General features: G+C 36.5%; 1 protein-coding gene across 3 annotated transcripts in view; it reads left to right on the plus strand.

Moving 5' to 3' along the window:
• Positions 1-12,167, plus strand: part of CHIC2 (cysteine rich hydrophobic domain 2) — a 31,045-nt gene extending 18,878 nt beyond the window's left edge. Inside the window, exons 4-8 of one of the 3 annotated variants that reach the window (XR_008436727.1) lie at positions 1,869-1,925; positions 2,092-2,151; positions 5,028-5,108; positions 8,443-8,623; positions 10,696-12,167. Coding sequence is in view for 2 of the 3 variants with exons in the window: in XM_053975539.1 (XP_053831514.1) it covers positions 1,869-1,925; positions 2,092-2,151; positions 5,028-5,078 (168 nt within the window). In the remaining variant the exon portion in view is untranslated. Of the gene's footprint in view, positions 1-1,868; positions 1,926-2,091; positions 2,152-5,027; positions 6,504-8,442 lie in introns of those variants that run through there. The other 2 variants (XM_053975539.1, XM_053975538.1) reach the window with 2 other exon arrangements.
• Positions 12,168-19,259: the final 7,092 nt, after the last annotated feature.

The raw sequence follows: 19,259 nt of genomic DNA on the forward strand, positions 1-19,259 counted from the left end.
TGCTTAAACAACTATTGGAATTTTTATGTCTGCTCCTTGTTCTTTTTTCTTCACAAAGTCATTGACGAGACATTCAGTGCTTTTTAAATTGGAAGTTGCATTGTGCTAAAGACCTAGTACAGATTTACGGAGGGCTGAAAGCAGTTAGATCATGTTCTTTTCATGGTGCGATTAGAATCAAATCGATTTCCCTACAGCCTTCAGCATTCAGATGGCAATTTTAACAAAGCTTGGGGGCTAGACAAGGGACAAAACGACTGAACTGAATGTTAATTACACTCTGCAGCCTTATTTTCTTTTGATTTGGAGCTGACTGGCAACTAAATTAACAAAAGTGTGACCATAACTGCTGCCCTATTTTCATTTAAAAGGAGAGCAGACTCTAAAAGGCTATCTTTACAAAGAAACAAGTGAGGTCTACTGATTATTGTTAAAGGGCACTGTCTTTAAAAACATAATAATAAGAATAACCCCAAAAATACTCAATTTCCAGTTGATGTGATAAATTGGTCACTGGTGTGTCCACCTTTTGATAATTCCTTGGCTTGTGATTTTAAAATAAAACATAATAAAAAAATTTGCTGTAATGAATACTGATAGATAGCAATGATCTAATTTTTAATAATGTGACCACAGTACATGCTTAGCTGTGTTTCCCCACAACTGCTTCAGTATTAAAATAGAGGATGTTTGAAAACCAAGATGTTAATATTTGGGGGGAAATTAACAATTTTTTGTCCAATTTTTGTTTTACTTGGACATTTTTGTTTCTCATGACAGCATTTAGTTTGGTTTGTTAAGGTTCATTTACTGTATTAGTATTTTGTAGTAATAACAGCAAGATGCTTTCCCCTGACCCCTTTCTGCCTTGTGAGGAAGCTGCAGCTGCACTAAGTTGTATTTGAGCCTTGTCATTGCTCCGTCCTTTTGCACCTGCAGCTCTGTTGGTCTCATCTTAACACCTGGCACCATGAATTATCCTCTTTTTATTCACTGTCTGTAGCAAATCCCATTTAGAGCTAAGCAATATATATTCTGGCAGTCAAATGACCATAAATGTCAGTATGTATTTCTCAAATGTAAATATAACTGAATAATTATATTCAAAATGCTGTGAAACTTTGCAGCACAGAATGTCCTTTAATTCTAGCATGCATAATCTTAAAAAGCTGGGCAGAACAGCTTTCAGGATTCTCTATCTGAAATGTCAAGTGTGGATGGCACAGGCAGTAAACCTTTCCTTTAGAATCCTAAATATCGGGTTTGCTCTCTATACAGATCACAAACTTAGTAATGCTTTTTTGTGGAATTTACTGTAACTTTCTGCATTTGCTTTTTCACTCTCTAAAATCTGGAGGTAAATTTATTTATTTAGAGTGCTGTGTATTTGCACTTGACCAAAGCACTGCAAAATAGTTTGCAACATTTGTGAATTTATATGCTGACCTTAGAAGCAGTACATTTAGATCACTGATCCTGGGGGAGCAGTATTCCTGCTTTTTATACTTAGATCTTTGAACTAATTAATTTAATTTAATTAATTTATTTAATTTATTAATTAATTTATTTAATACTAATTTATACTTTGAAATTTCTATGAATTTAAAGTTAAAACTGCCATAAGAACCAGAGAGCATACATATCAACAGTTTTTGTTCCAAAGTGATTGAAGGTACTTACTCGGCTATCATAAAAAGTTGTTTCTGTTCTAGATACTATTTAATACCAGACAAGTTTTGATCATACTACAGACCACCTTGTACTCAGTCACTGTCCTGTACCTCTCTCCTTTTCACACAAAAGCAGCTGCAAAACAAAGTTTTTCTAAAACCAGTCAAGAGTAAAATTCTTTCTCATTTGTCTTCCAGACACGAAGATCGATTGAGAAGTTATTAGAATGGGAAAACAATAGGTTATACCACAAGGTGAGTGCCGCAGGGAGCAGCTTCGTACTGTTGGAGTTTGAATTGCACAGTATGGAAACAGATGCTTTTGTTGAACGAAAAATATGAAAGGTGAACAAATGGGCTAGTCTGTGTGCTGCAATAAAATACAGCTCATTTTTCTTCTTTTTCTTTCCTCCTTGTCTAGCTGTGCTTGCATTGGAGACTAAGCAAAAGGAAATGTGAAACGAATAACATGATGGAATATGTAAGTTAAAGGGCTGTTTTGTGAGTTTCTCTATTAAATGATCATTTATTTTGCTTCTGATCTTATTCTTTTCATGATTATTAATCAGTAAAGGTGTCAGGAGCTTAATCGCCTGAGTGCAAGGATTTTCTACGGTTCACAGATGCATGGTTTCATGTGCAGGACTGATTTATAAAGTTATGAATGACTTGAAAACAACGCTTCACTGTGTTCTGAAAAATAATAAATTAATTGCCAAGATAAAATAGCTTGAACATGTGCTGATGGAGTGTGAAATTTTAGATGCTGTATAAAGAATAACCACAACTTTGGTTACGCAGCAAGTCAGATATGGCTATTTTATATAATGCTAATCAAGTCCAAAAGTATGGAAGAAGACCTTTCAACTAAGCTGTTGGAGCTTAAGAAACATTTAGCCTTTTTAGATTTTAACTGCCCCTTACCTCAACTATCTTGAAAGTATCTTTATCTCCAATTGGTGTGTCACTAAAATATTTCTTTGGCTGAGACTCCATATACCTGTCTTAGAAATATACAGTGAGAAGTTATGTGTGGTTTAAAATTGATGGTGTCCTGTGTAGGATTTAGCTTGCAACTTGTTCTTTTTGGTGCTGTTCTTATTTCCATTTTCAATATATTTTGAAAGTACAGAGGATAGGGTGAAATTAAGCTGCTAAAATGTAAACTATTTTAGAATTTCCATAATTTCTTTTAATGCTTTAGTAACTAGGCTGTAGGAAGGTTAGGTTTTTAAAAATAAAGATTAGCTTTGAAGAAATATCTACTGCATTAGATCTAACTTATCTGTGGTCTTCCATTACACTGCATGTTGTCTGTTCTTTGAAATAACAAAGCTACCATGCCTATAAAAAATTTTAAATGTGATTTAATAGTACAAAATTATATTAAAATTATCTTTCTCTTTTAGTCTTCTCCTTTTGCCTGTCCCTCCACTAGATCTTATCTCTTGCCTGAAATACAAGGTCTTCAAAAAGCATTTTTTACAGAATGGCTCTATTCAGTTCACTGAATAAGTACTTTTTGTAAAATTTATTCGACTGGAATATTTAGGTTAGATATTTGGGTGTGACTGAAAATGGAAGAAATGAAATTGCAAAAAATAGACTTAAGGTTTGCCTAAATGAAGCATTTGTATTTTGCTGAAAACTTAATTTTTCTACAGGAAAGATTATCAAACCCAATGTTCAGCAGATTCAATTGAAAAAAACATAATGTGAGTTTGTCAATACTATGACCCAGCAATATTTACAGATGAATATTCATTCTGTCAACTATAATTTCAAGTCATTTGACCTGCTTACTACAAATATATGCATGGGCATATAGTTTTACAGGATAAAGACCAAAGATTATATTTTCAGTTTGTGAAACTTCAGGTATTCTCTTTGGGTATACTTAATGAGAAAATTTTTACAAAACCTCACTGTGACATTTTCTCACTTTCAGTGAACTGCTCTGCTCGTGTCTCTAAAAACTGCCCCTGATATGATTGTAATTTAATTTTAAATAATAGATATATAATAGATGCCTATCCTCAACTTTTCATGAAATAGATTATTTAAATTGGACTCTTGTACACAAAACTTGGTGCTTCACCAAACTGAGGTTTGAAATCCACTGTAGTAGATGTTAAAATAAATAAATAATTAAATTAAGAAAGACAAGATCATCTTATACCTTTGGCATAAACACAGTGCTCCAGCTTTACTACTTGCTCCCTTTTTGAAAACTTGCCTTAAAATCCAAAGCCCTGGTATCTCTACAGAATCCAGTGGTTGACTCAGGTCAGTGATCAGTGGATTTTGAGCAGTTTGCATTACTTCTGTGTAAAATAAGTCACACCTGAATATCTCAAAAAATAATCTTGTATACCTAATTTCAGTATTTGTTATTCCAAAAGTACTTCCCTTAGAAATAAGATTGGAGACTTACTTTTATTTTCTGAAGCTTTGTGTATGCTTGAAGATGGTCTTTATTCTCTAAGCAGCTAAGTTGTGTTCTCCTTTACAATCACAAACATTGAGAAATAATTTTTAACTTCTTAAAAAGGTGAGTTTCCCTTACAAGTAAATAAAATCCTTATTTATGTTACCAGATGCATTTTTTTGTTTATAAATCAGATCATGCTGCTGTGTTATGACTGTCTCAAAAGAAGCAATGTGCAAAAGTCAGCATTTTCTTCAAGCTTTCTATTTAAAGAGGATAAATACTGGAATTGTGTTCTGGAGTGGACCCTATAGTGTACTTTGCTGAGAAGAATGTAGTTTAAATTTGAATTGAGACCATAAGAATAATCACACAAAACCATTAGTCAAGTTCTCGTTAACTACGTGAACATTTGTAGGTATGGGAGCTTTGCAGAAGTTGATACACTTTTTTATACAGGTATAGAACTATAACATAATTTAGAATCCTGTATTAAGTGGCAACAATTCTGAAGTAAGTGAAATTGCAATTGAAAATTGACTTTTCATGCATTGTACATTCAGGAGGTTTATTTATTTATTTTTTTAATGAATGCATTTACATATATTTTGTAATTTTTTCCCAATAAATAAATTACTGCATAATAATTCTCTAACATAATTAGCTTACTTCAGTTTGTGTTTCATATCAGTAGGCAAACTTTTCTAGTTGAATTTTATTCTTTGAGTATTGGTTTTCAACCCCAAACCAATTATCATACATGACTTCTCTAATGGTCTTCTACCTAAGACAAATGCCATGATTTTTTGTTTTTCATCACAACTTGATATACTAAAAAAAAGCCAAACACAGAACCGTGTGAATTATAATTGTGATAGATAATAGGATTGCTGCCATCTTTAATACATATTTGTTTTCTTTTTATACAGGTCATCCTTATAGAATTTTTACCAAAGACACCGATTTTTCGACCGGATTAGCATTTGATTTATTTATAGAGACTTATTCAAGTATGTTGTCTTTCCAATGGTGCCTTGCTTGGTGCTCTCCTGGTAGTGACATAACTTTGGTTCTACAGAATCTTGTGGTGGTTTCATTTGGGTTTTGTTTGTTTTGTTTTTTTCCATGTTTGTTTGTCTTGATTTATTTTTGGTTGGTTAGTTGTTTTTTGTGTTTTTTTTTTAATAAGAGTATGTTCTAAGTGTATTTGGTCAAACTCTGCAAAGTAATTTCTTACAAATGTTAATTACTACTTAAGTTATTTTTACTTTTGCTACTTCTGTTTATTAATGTATCTTGATTTTCAAAGGAGTCTTTTATATGTGTGCGCGCGCGTGTGTACATATATATATTACTATAAATACACAGCTGAAAATGATATACAAGTGAACAGGTATTTTTTTATCCCAATATGATACAACTGGTTGACTGTACATTGTGTAAATTCCTTTAGTCATTCTGAAGTTGCTGAAGTTCCTTCTAAGATATTTGGAGGCTTCTGTCAGTGACTAGTCAATTGTAAATACTTTTATTTCTTTTTGGGATATTGACTAGTCCCTTCCAGCAAAAGAAGGAGACAAAGGTCTTTTTGAAACTGTGATTTTTGGAACCCAGATATAGTTAGTAGAAATCTCTATGCTTTTCATGAAGAAGTCCTGTCAACTGGTTCTGAAAAAGTTTGGCTTGAAAAAATTAAAAAAGGCAGCCAAGTGGAATTATTTTACTCAGACTAGAAGAATCACTGAGAACATTGCATGCATCTGATTAGTAGAACTCAAGATCACAAAAGTATATTATTATTGCATTTTATAATGTAGCTGTTTTAATTCAGTCAATTGCCATGTGCCAGCTTTATTCATACTGTTTACCAGAGCTTATACACAGGGGTGCAGAAGGACTTGTTTTACTAAAACTTAATTGCCCAAGAAAACTTTTCTTTTTTTTTTTTTTTAATGTTAAAGCTACTTATGCAGAAAAAACGTTATTGAATTCTTGAATAGTGCAGTTCCAGATGCAAATGCCATGTATTAAAATAATCAAACAGGGTGCACTGGGCAACAGTGTATGTTTAAATGTGTTAGTTATTTATTGCACCCTTTCTTTTGCTCATTTTGGTTTACAAAACTTATTTTCTGCACAAGTATAAGACTTTTTTTCAACTGGATATATGATGTATGCTTGGGTCAGGCCAGTTGTATTTCATTTCTTCTGGTTATACTTTAGTTTTACATATCTTCACACATAGCTTTTGGGTTTTTTTTAATTGCAACTCTCATACTGTAGAATTTACTTAGGTGTCTAAAATTACTGTACACAAAATTGATGTAAGTTAAGAACATGTTCCTTGTACAGATGTGTTAGCAAGCAATAATGTGAATATATTAAAAAATATATACTCTGCTTAATATTTGTATGAATGAAAAGTTGATACCACTACAAGAATAGTCTTCTCTTTTTAATCTTTTAAATACAAGTTTTATTTCAAGGTAATGTATTACAGGTACCTTGATGCTGTGAGCTATTTTTCTATGTCTTCAATATATTTATTCTCTGTAAAATATTCCCTAATGAGTATTCTATTGCTAAATTGTTCATAGTGGGAGTGGTCTAGAAAGTTTTAAGTTTTCTTAAATCTAAGCCTTCTGTATCTGTTCCCAAAATTCATCCTTTGTTCAGCTTTCATCTGTGGATTCCTACTGTTCACTTTGAGAATAGCTCAGCTATGCTTTTCATACAAGCCTACAAGAGTGTATCTTTGACCTGACAGAATATGATTTTTAATTAACAAATCCCAGTTTTGTGCTGGCCTCAGTCTTCTGAGTGTCACCCATGGTTTCTCTACAAAGTAACTGTTCATAATTTTCTAAAAATCAATTTCAACCGCTTCTTCAGTACAAATCTGGGCCTGCTGCATTCCTCTCACCCAGAAGTATTAATTATAACCTCGGATTAGTTTCAGCCTGCAGGAGGGCAGAAACCTAACATGGATGGCAGCAGAGACAGGGGAGGTTGGAGGTGCAGAGGAGAGGTTGGAATTGAACAGAAGTGATAACTGGTGATAAATACTTATGACCAGAAATATATTTCTTTTGTGTCAGTTTTCAATAAAATGAATATTGGATCATATGAGGCCTAGATTTTATAAAAAAAAATCATTTTACTATAGAGATAATTTGTGTCATGGATGCAGTTTCTCCACTGATGTGGAAACCTATCCCTCCACTCTAGTGGAGGGTATGGGTTGTGGTATGTTCATAGCAGCTATTTGCCTTAGTTTACTACTCAGACTTCCCATAGCATGTTCTGTCCACGTCCACAGCTACCTTGCCAGCAGCACCCAAACACAGCGAGGGTAAAGCTGCTTCGGGTATGATGTGTGCTGAGACCAGACCAGTGAACAGAGTTTGCAGAGTATCCCATTTGTAAAGCTTCCATGTCAACAGTACTGATGCTTAAGTTCTTGTCTACTTCCAGGTGCATCAGCAGTCATAGTCTTGGTTAGCAGGCATTTCTATATTATAGCTGTGACTTTCTCTTTAAGAAATAATACAGAGATCCAAAGTAGAGCTCTGAGCAACTAAAAAGTTAAATCCCTTTGTAAGGAGACCAGGCTTACTCCCTCAAAAAGTATTTTGGATATTTTATTAATACAATGTCTCTGACTTAAAATATAATCAGGAAACCTGAGAAAATGCCTATAATGAGAGATTAATTTTATCTCAGAAGTGGTACGTTCCTCAAGAAGTAGTATGCTCACTGAGTAAGAATGTTACAAAACATTTTCCTACAGTCCCTTTCAATTCATTAATTACAGTGATGGAAATTGAAGATGGCAGGAGCTTTAATCAGTTTTTTAATGCCTGCGACAGTTGTCAGGATTTTCTTTTGACATTGCTTCGGAAATAATAAATCTGTTTATTTTGATTGCTGGTAAGAAGACATATATTACCTTTTTTGTCACTTGGCAAAGAACGAAATCACACAGTTTGAGCATACTAGAAGCTATAGTCGGACTTCCAGGACACAGCCTACTCTTTACTAAAATAGCTATTACATTATACTAACTTGTTTAGCTTATTGCAGCTCAGCGGTTCCTACAAATAATCTTATCTATTTCAAATTTCCTTGAACAGTTAAGTTAGGTATCAAGTTGATAATAATCCTTTAGCAAATTACGCTAATTATGCCTGTTTCATCTTTAGCCTGCTGAACTAATGGTTGAAGGCATCAATGAATTCCTATGAGAGCTAATTATTAGTTTTAGATATAGTTGCCTTTAACTGGTGAATAAAGATTTCTTACTTACTGTAATATAATAGAAACAAATTCTTTTAAATTTTTTAGTCATAGGTGGAAATAAGTTCTGAGAGAGAAGGACTTTCTCTCTGACCCTATGTCAAGAATTCTGAGGAGCTCATCTGTTGTCAAATAGTTGTGACTCCAAGTTTATATTGGGATTGACAAACTTCACCAGAAATGAAAATGTTTATGGAGATACAGGAAGTCAGTAAATTTTTTGTAATAGGTCAGTAAGAGTAATTTTAATAAACTATTTGTGCAAATCCAGAATTTCCCATGATATTTAAACCCAAGAAAAATAGTTTGTAAAAACTTTTTACAGTACTTAGATGCAAATTATAATCTCTCAATCAATTTGTTAAATGATATGTTTTTGTAATTTTCAACACCATGATGTTTAAATGTAATACATTGTCTCTCAGATACAGGCTTACTTAAAAGTCAGTTTTAATTTTTTTTTTTTTTTATTTCTAAAAGTCATTATTTAGCCCCAAAGATTGTAGGAAGAGCTTTAAAATGCAGTCTGTAACTGCTTAGAAGCCACAGGAGCCAAGGAAAAAGAACGTGTCTTTATTCCCTTCCCTCCCCCCCACCCCAAAGTCTTAATTTTAAATTGGTCCCCTTGTTTTGGAGCCCTAGTTTATGGGTTTTGAGCAGCTGGCAATAATGCAAATTGTCCACCAAAAACCCCATTTGAATTCTGAACAGTTTAAAGAGATCACTTTAATTGAAGAGGTGAAAGACTTGTTAAGCAAAGAAAATCCGTGGTTCTTTTAAGTTCTCCCAGCACTGCTGTTGAGTAATTAAAATAAGGATCATGATGATCCTACATTAGGTCAAAATCCAGATGATTTTGTGTAAAGGAAACACTCAATTAGAGAGGTCTCAGAGCCTCAAATGTCTTGGATTCATAGTAGTGACTTATTAAGGATAAGTGGCGCTGGCTAGTTTTGTACCTGTGACTAAAATAATTTGTGTTGCTCTTCAGTAACCTTGCTTATGAAAAGAAAGCATTTCAGAAATCTGTATTCATCACTGCTAATTTGCTGTAATTTCTGTGCTTCTCCCTATAGCCATGTTGCATTTCCATGACAAACAGCTAAGTGTATGATCATTATAATGCCTTTAATAGCCATATTGTAGGTAGAAATATTAACTTCTCAGGGACTAATAGGAAATATGAACATGGAATTAATGAGCTGAATGCCTATCTGCATGAAGGCTTACTTTGCAAATGTCACCCTAGAAAATTGATTGTAATATGCATGACCATTATGAATGTTATTCAATATAAAGTTATGAGAGCTTCTTTTACCCTGTATTACTAGGCTGCTGAATGGCAAAATATGTTGGATAAGGATAAATGAAGGGTTTTTTTCTGATTTGGATGGATTGGTTATTTCTAATGGTGCTACCTTCTTAATTCCTGTGTTTATTCTTTGTAAAGTTTTCTCTGTAGGCTGGGTGAATCAAGGGATACTGGTGTACTAAGAAAACAGTATCATTCTTCTTAAGAAAGTAGAATAATTTCAAGGGGCAAAGTACTCAAGAAGTAAAAAAAGTCACTGCTAAAAATATGCATTTATTCTTCATTAGATATCCATTTCTACTGTTTTGTTGGTAACAGTACCTTGCAGTTCATTATTTTTTGAATTTTCATCTTTCTAATATATCAGTCAGTATAGGCTGAATTAGAAACCATGTTTGAAAAATTAAAACCCCCCGTTTCCTTGCTTGAAAAGTCATATGTTGACACTTGTGCTGATGTATGTATGTATTCCTGCCATATAACACCTGGGTAATATGCATCTTTTATAAAACTACATTTTATTGGTTTCATGGAAGTTATCCTTTAAAAAAAGTCTTCTGGTTTGTTTAGTTCATTAATATTTCATTAAGATTTATTTTCTTGAAGAAGGATTCATAAATGTTTGGCTCTTCAAAATACAACAGATCGGTAGGAACAATTTAGTGAGGCAAAAAACGAAATATAGGAATTAGGAGAAGCAACACTCAAAAGATTGGATTTGGGGATTAGGTTTAGAGTTCTGTGGGTATGGCAGAAAATAGTTTTGAACTGAATGAAATGATATTGAACGATGCACATTAAGCAAAAGCTAGCAGTCCATTTCAGTAACTATGTAGACTGTGTATTAACTTCTGTTCACTTTTTTATTTTGGTGTATTATTGACTTATTTTGGTTATGCTCTAGTTGATAGACAATTCTGCTGTCATGCAGAATAATAATGCAGAAGGTAAGCTTTCTTCTAAACTCAGCATCTCTTAATTTAAAATAGACCAAAATGGAATTGCTGATGAGAGCTGCGCTGAGTGCAGAGCAGTCTTTTCCTAAGCTGGAGCCTGTAATGCATGACTAATTGATTCCAAAGAAAATTCTTGACCTGTCCAGACAGCTCCTGTCATGTGACAGTATATCTAAGGCCCACAAGTAGGATCCAGTTAGTACAATTTATGTTCAGGTAAGTAAGACTTTTGTAGTTAATTGTAGTTTTTATGGAGAAGGGAACCATTGACAAATGCTTGTTTTGAGAGAAAAAATAGAGTTTTATAATGTTTATTGAAACATGCTTTTTTCTTTTTTGCTCCTCATTTATAGCTTAATAAATGAAAGTTACTTTGCCTCGTGTTGAAAGTAGTAGTCAGCTGCAGACTTTTTTTTTGTTACAGTGTTTTAAGTTTATGAATACATTTTTTAAGTCATGTTTAGAAATGTTTCAAAGTCATATCCTGATGCAGTGTAACTGATATTTTTAGTGGCTGTATGTTTAAACTGGTTTCATTTTACTGATATTAATATCTAACTCATCCACTCCAAGTATGTATCTCTGATCCTTTTATGCTAGCAATAGACTTTCTAGCTTGTTAGGATATGCAGTGTACCTACTGGCTAATATTGTCAGTGAACAGTTTGGTTCAGTGGGATAACAGGGAATGTGAAGTAGTTCCTGATTTAAAAAGTGTCACCCAGATTCTTGTTTTCATAGAGTCTGGAAATCAGAATATGAACTCATTCCAAACATGAATTTGAAAGAGAGTAGTAAACTACAAAACAGTGCCTAAATGTTGTGTGCTAAATTAGACCTGTGTAACTCATGTTGCATTAAAAGAATTTGCAGAGAATTGCATTGGGCTGCGTGTGCTTAGGAAAGACCTGTTAAATGTATGAAGCAGTAATGGTAAATAAGTCACTGAAAAGATGTTGCCATCAAGAGGGAAAACAAACCCCGGTATTTTGGAGTATGTTAAAAATCCATTTCAAGCAGAAAACGTGTCAGCAATAATTTAACCTAAAACTGGAAATTAAAGAAGCTGCTACTTATAGAGAGACTTGATGTTAATTTTGCCTGTTGGGCATCTCTCCTCTCACAAAGAGTTTAGAAAGATAGGTTTGCTGTGATTTCCACTATTGTAACATTCCTCTTCAAGTATCCTAAGTCCAGGTGAGAGACTCAAAGCTTAGTAACCAGCACTGTGTTTACAGGGTGCACAGCTTTGGGAGGAGAAGATAGGAATAAAAAGACTTTTTTAAGGCTGCACAATTGTATATATGCATATTTAAGAGTATTTAACCATGTCTGCTAAATTACTGAGGCTAATCTATTGTTGAATTCTAGAATATTATTTAATACATCGACATTGGTTTTTCCTGACCTGACCAAGAATTGGAAAGGACTCCAATATTACTTTTTTTTTAAAGCATTTCTTAAGTTGTATGTATTATAAACGAATAAAATAATTGTTTAACCTATCTTCTAAGCCTTACAGTTTTTCATCTGTGTTGCGTTGGGTGTGGTAGGGAGAGGAAGAAAAGGAAAAACGTAAGAAACTGCTGTATTGTGCAATGGTCTCATCTTACTTCCAGTTTATACTTTTAGTCTAAATGGGGAGGAGGGTGAGAGGGGAGAGAAAATGATTTTGGGTAATTTAGGTGACTCCAGGACTGGAGTTACCAAATTACAGGCATTGCCTGCGTAAGTGTTTCAAACTGGTTTTTCATTAAGTCCACATTTGGAGTTCTTTAAGCTTTTCAAGCACTAATGATAGTAGGATTTATTAAATGTACTGTCATTATGGTTGAATGGTGATTTTGAAGCTGTGTCAATGCTTTTACGTTTTATTCACATGTGCTCTCAAACAAGATAGGCTTTCCATCTATTAGATGCCACCTATTCAGAAAGGAATCATTCCCATCCATGCAATTCACATGTTTTTCAGACCATTCAATATGAAATGCTGCTTAACCTGAACCTTATGAACATAAACTAAGTCTGAGCTCTCCGCCATGCCGAGGATGGCCTTGGTTCTCATCAGCCGGCAGCTTTTCTTTGCATGAAACATTTTAAGCTCATTGGTTACTCTAGTATGGAAGTCTTGACAGTCTCTTTATAATGTGCGTGTGTATAATGTCTCTAGCATGTATGAGGGGTGTGTTAGACATGCTCATGTCCCAACGTGCGGGTGGGGAGGGGTGCTCCTGCCCGGTGCTGTGCAGCATTCCGGGTGTTGTAATGTGGGTTTGCAAAGCGGTAGATACAATGTTGCTGAGCAGAAAAGCGCACGATAGATTTAATGTAGCCAATTGTGTACTTTTGAAAAAAAGAGTAACTGTTCAGTGTGAGTTAATTTTGGATTTTTTCAGCATCTCTCTTTTAGGCTTTGTGCTGCATTCTTCTAGACAAATGCGTATTCCATGTGGGCCACTGTTCTGCTAAATGCTCTCAGTTCTCCTTTTGCAATCAAGATTATGTTGCTAAGGAGATTTTGCTTTTATTGGTGCCATTGATTTGTGTTAATACGTTTTGAATACCTCTCGGTATTCTTCCGTAGACAAGGCCAAAAGAAAAACTTCCCTGAGTTTCCCGATTTACATCACAAATGGAGCGGTGGTGTAATGAAGCCGATATAAAGTGGGCAGTTGAAAGGGAACTAAAGAAGGGCACTCAAGTGAGAAATGAAGAAATGTGCCGAGAGCGGTCTGCGGGCCGCCTCCGGCCCAGCTGCGGGAGCGGGCCGGGCCCGGCGCCGGGGCAGGGGGACAGCCCGCGCCTCCGACCGCCCGGACCACCCACTCGCCGCGCCCCGGCCCCGCGGATTACCCGGGGCTGCCGCTGCTGCTTCCGACCGCCCGCCGCCGCGGGGCACGGCGGGCCCCTCCCGGCTCCCCGGGGCGCGGGGCACCGGCGGGAGAGCGAGCTCTGGGGAGCCGCAGGAGCGCGGCCTCGGCCGCCGCGGGGATGTCCTCATCGCCCGTCCCTCCGGCCGGACCCTGTGCGCGGTACCGCGGCTCCCCGCGGCTCTCGGATGGGGCACAGGGAAGCAGCGGGCCCCGCTTTATCGATGCACCGCCACGGGCAGGCTGAGCTGAGAGTCTGCTCTGGGGCACTCTGGCTTTGTGGCGCCCTTGGCGAGGCGCTCTCTGGGCATTGCCTCATCCCTGCGAGCCTGCCTGTCCTTTAAAAGGAAACAAACAGAAAAACACCACCACCCTGAAAAAACAACTCCACCAGAAAAAAACAAATTAAAAAAAAACCCCAAAGTAAGCCCAAGAGTTTCAAATAAAAATATTAATTTTAAGCCACTCAAAGCCTTTTAACCTCGTGTCCATAGATGGTTCCACTGAAGACAGGTCTCAGGAGGACGTTAGGTCTCCTGCTCTCATGTACAAGGACAAGGACCTCTATTGCCTGCTCTGGCTCTTTTGTATTACATAGATAAACTCCTGAATGACTCATAGTCCAGGTAGTTTATTTATATGAGAAGATTATTCAGAGAACATTTACACCAAAAAGCCAAAGAGAGTTCCCATATTCCAGGGCTTGTTATCAGAGAAATCTGCCTGTGCTGGTCTAAAACCCCTTCCCCCTGTTTGATGCCAGGACAGCAGAGAAGGGCTGTGTCTGTCCACAAACAAGGTAAAGAAGCAGTGTTTATATGTGCAAAGCACAATGTGGTTGCACGTATTCAGAGATGAGGATTTCTCTTATGCAACCCCATGATGTGATGGAGGCAGTGTGAGCACTATGCTGTGTGCTGGCTGATGAGCTGGGATGGTAACTGGTTTCACACACCTCATTTAGATTTTGGTCTTCAAGACAGAGGTGACCCAAAGTTGCAGATTCACATGGCTTCTGATCCAGAGGAGCAAAGTAATTTATATATAGAAAGGGTTGCTCTAATTTTTTGCATCAGGACCAGCAGTCTCCTTTATGATATATATTGCTTACTGTGAAAATGTCCCATTGCTTTTATGAAGGTTCAGCTTGCTTCTTCACACTGGTCAAGCCAGAAGTCTTTATTCTTAATGTATTGATCATGTTGTATGTAGAATAAACTTGGTCTTGCATTTTTGCTCTCTACAGTATTAAGCCCCTGCCAGGAAGATGAAAACAGAGGCTTGCTGAATGGATGGGAGTAGAATAAATCAACCTCTTTACTCATTTTTGAGGGGACCTTTTGAGGACTCCAGGTGTTAAGTGACTTCTTCCTGTTTGTGTGCCTTTGAAGATCTGGATCTTGAGTAATTGTTTAATAAAATGAGAGAAATTAATAAGGATAACTATTCTATCTGAATGATGCAAAAATTATTTTATCAGTGAGTCTTACTCATGATTTTATGCCATTCTGGTTTAATTTCACAGTTCTAAGTGAAATACTTCATCATGTTTCCAGAGTGTGTGCAAAAATATATCTCTCATTTGTTTTTTTAATAGTTTTTTGCAACACACTCTATGGAAAGAGCCTGTTTTTATATGAGATAATGAGTTTTGAGGTTAATGAGGATAAGGCCCAGAATTCGTAATGTATTGTATGTCATTGAATATACAGTAGAAACAAATTGAGAAGCAGACACTGTTTTAAAATCCTCTTTTATTTAGGCATTTTGTTTAGCATTCAGAACACAGCCACTTTACATGATTAGCTGATTTTAATGACTGTCCTCTAATCAGTTAAATGGAAGTATGTGAAAAACTTAAAAAGATTATATTTATGGAGACAGACTGTTTACATTATTACACCTCAGCTAAAAGGATATTTGGCATGTATGATACAGCTAAGAGAAAAATGTGGAAGGCTGAAGAAACCTTGAAAACAATTGGATCCAGCCCATTCTTTCTCTCCCCACAATGCAAGCTCTGATGACTTAGTATTTTAATTAATGTCAACCCTTACCGTCAGTGCTCATGGGAACAATCATTAAACCAACACAAAAACATTTTAAATGGCTGGCAACCTACCAGATACTGAGCTAAGCATTCCCATGGTAGAGTGGATGGTTTCTTAGCCAATTCTGCACTGGATTCAATAAGTACTCTAACAGTACTGGCTCAAAAGGCTATTATTTTCATATTAAACAGTGCAGTATGGTTTCTAAATTCTGTTATAAAATATTTTATATTTACTAACTAATATCGATGTTATTTATATGGATGTGGTTGAACTTTACTAAAACTGTTACTAAAACTGTTTTTTTCCTTCTGTTCCCCCCTTTTTTGGTTTCCTTGCTGCTAAACCAAAACCATGTATGTTTTATTTTTTTTCTCTCTTATATTGCACATGATCAGATACAGTCTAAACCAATAACTGGTTTCCAATGTAGCTTAAAAAAACTGCTGGCCAAGAGAATTTTAAAATTGGAACAATTGTATATTTTTGGTTTTGTATTATGTTACTTTTGCGTGGTAGGGACTGGGTCGTGTCTCTGACTACCTGATAGACACTCCATTGTCCTCACCGCTGCAATATTTGCTTGTCAAGTATACTAAGTACCCTGATCTTGCTTATTCCTCGAAGGTATTTTTCCCTCCTCCCATCCTCTGTTTGCTGTTTGCTCAAATTGTTTAAACGTGGAGCTCAATGACAGGCTATTAGCGCTGACTGGAGCCACACATAATGTGGCCACATGTTGTGTAAGCTTCACAACTTGTCTGCTAATTCGCCTCAGGCCTGACCTGAAATACCCTTGCTATTCTAGCTCTTAGCCCTTCCCCAGCACAGACAGACACTCATGCTAACTCGTATGACACATTGGTGAGGTCTTTGATGTGGGGCCAAATCCTGCCTCGCTTTGTGCCAAAGGTTGTGCCGCGGCAGTCGGTGAATCTCCCCGAGGAAGAGAAGAGGACAGAGGCAGCTGTAAGGATGGGATGGAGATGAGGATAACTCTTCCTCTTCTGGTGCAACCCATCAGGAGTGAAAGCCCACAGCTGAAGCGCGTTGGGCAGGGCAAGAGGGCAAAAGGCGCTGCCCTCCTCTGCCCATGGCTCTGTGAATCCCACTGATGGATCGCTAGGGAAAATACAATTTCCATAGGAAGTCCACAAGCTGTGAGGAAGTAACCTGGCGGGGGAAGCCCAGGCTGGCAAGTAGAAGGTGCTCTCTCTTTCATTCTTGTCATTAGGCTCTCTGATGCCATTTTCATGGGTACTGAAAGGGGGGATGTTTTAGTTAAGTTGGGAGGAAAAAAAAGAGCAGTCCATGTAGGACGAAAATAAGGATAATGAAATACATACTGGGGAGCTCAGAGAATGTACTCATTAGAAGAGGAGCTTATTGTGCAGTAAATAAATGTAAAATAAAGTAAATAACCTAGAAAGATCCAAGCCACAGAAAGTGAAAAGATTGATGCAGATGTATAGCACTGGTATCCAAAAGGGAAATTAGTTGGAGAAATGGATTTCAGGTTATGATACGGATTAGGAAGAAGAGTGTGTGGTAAGTTAGGCAGTAAAACTGATGGGTTGATATGGCTGATTGGAAAATGCAAATATATAGAGGAAGCCTTAAAAAGGCAATGGAAGCCCCAGCAACAGTATATAAACAGTGTTTAAAAAAGACTGTAAAGCCAATAGCAGACTAGAAAAGGGGAATATGAAAGTTTTGGGAGTATGGAATTTAGGAGGATACGGAAAAGTAAAGTTTAGTGAAAATTAGAAAATTATGAGCAAGGAGCACAGAAAGAAAAAGTAAAAGAATAAATGTGAAAGACCAGAAAAGAAATATTTTAGAAGTGAAAAGGGGAGAGTTATGAGAATTAAAATCATGGGGGAAAAAAAGTGATGTGGTCATAGAGAAAACTGGGGGAAAGGAACAGGAGAAGTGTATACACAATGCACAGTCTGTGTTCATCTCTTTAGAAATACCTTTAAACCTTCCAAAATGTGGACAGCTTTGAAAACTGCAAACCCCAAGATCACCAGCTCTGCTTCGTTGTATCCATCTTCATCCTATAGGATGAAAAATTGAGAAGATCTTTACCATTCCCATTTCGTGAATGCACTTTCCCACTCATGATTTTTAAGTTATAGGAAGAACTCTCACCCCATTCATTCTTCTTTCCACGTCCTGTCACCCTGAAACACTTCCAGTATTCAGTCCCACATGTATCTCAAAGACTTAGACCCACAACAGGCTGTTTTCGGATCTTTTTTGAGCTTTTCCTCATTCACAACCTGAATTCCCTGACTCCAGGAGATACAAGTAGCAGGGGAGGCTACATTTTAGTCCTAATAAGCTGCTGCAAACATCTTTCCCCATTAAACTGTGATATTTTTTTCCAGAAGATGAAGGGTTGTTTTCAGAAGCACTGTAATGATCTAAGGGGGTTTTTTTTTTCCCCACTTCAGTTTATTACCCATATTACAAATGTAGGCTGTAAAACCTTCAGTTGTTACAATGTCCAGAAAGTTTCTGGCAAAATCATCATCTGTTTCATAAAGGTGAAATTTGCTGTGGACATATGAATTGTTTTTCTAGCTGAGGCATATAATTAGACCAAGAGAATTTTCATGTAAATTCTTCCCCTGGGAATAATGAACAAATACACAGAATGCCATGCCAGACTACGGGCTAAGGACAGATGTTCAAAAGATCTCCAAAAAACTGAAGCCAGGCATATAAAAACAATTTAAAGTTGATGTAAGCAAGTCTGTGACAAAGATTGTCTTTCCATGAAATGTGTGTACAGAGTGTGCAGTGCTTTAATTTACATAGCAAATAGATGTTCTCATTTATATAATAAAGCTTAAAAGTTTGAATTAGGAAAGTAAGCTTGTTTTCCTTTGTGCTATACAAATATGTGTGCTAGAGATGGACCTTATTTCAAAGAATGTGCAAGTAGTTAAACAAGAGAGGCAAACAGAGAAGCTGAATACAAGCAAAATATCTTGTTAGTTCCCTTAGAAATAATGGTGCTTCTTCATCATTTCCCCCTACTCATTTCAGCCTTGCCAAAACTAGCCCTGCCTGTCACAACTGCATACTAAGCATCCTCTGTCACCCCCACAGCAAGGATTTACTTGGGGGGGAGGTGTGTGATAATCAACAGGATTCTTCTGTGGGTTTTTTTTTTTTTCCCTTCTGAAGAGCAATTGTCTTTCTCAGGTCTGGTATGAATAAAGAGTAAAATCAGCATAGCTGACAGAAAGAAAAAAAAAAACCCACCTAGAGACAGTTTGGGTTTCTTTCCAAAATACAAGGCATCTCACCCCTAAAAAGTTTTACTTCTGTCTAGTAGCATATAGATGTCTTGCTTTTCCCCATTCAGGTTAGTTGAATGTTAAAACTGATTTTCAAAGATTCTCTTTCTTTCAGCAGAGAACTGACTCAGCATCCCAACAACAATGCATTTAGAGCAGGCATTAGTTTTGAAAATGTTGTTTCAACTCTGTGAGAGACCATGGCAACAAAGATAGGATGAAGACCTTTGAACAAATCTTTGAATACTGTTTAGAAGGAGGAGAATGGATAGGAAAAGAGAGGGAAAGAGAGTAGGATTCATTTGCTTCTTAGTGATGCTACCATTTTAAGGGGCAGTACTAATTCCTATAATAGATTTCACTCC

The sequence above is a fragment of the Vidua macroura genome, chromosome 4, assembly GCF_024509145.1.
Source record: "Vidua macroura isolate BioBank_ID:100142 chromosome 4, ASM2450914v1, whole genome shotgun sequence".
NCBI classification, from domain to species: domain Eukaryota; kingdom Metazoa; phylum Chordata; class Aves; order Passeriformes; family Viduidae; genus Vidua; species Vidua macroura.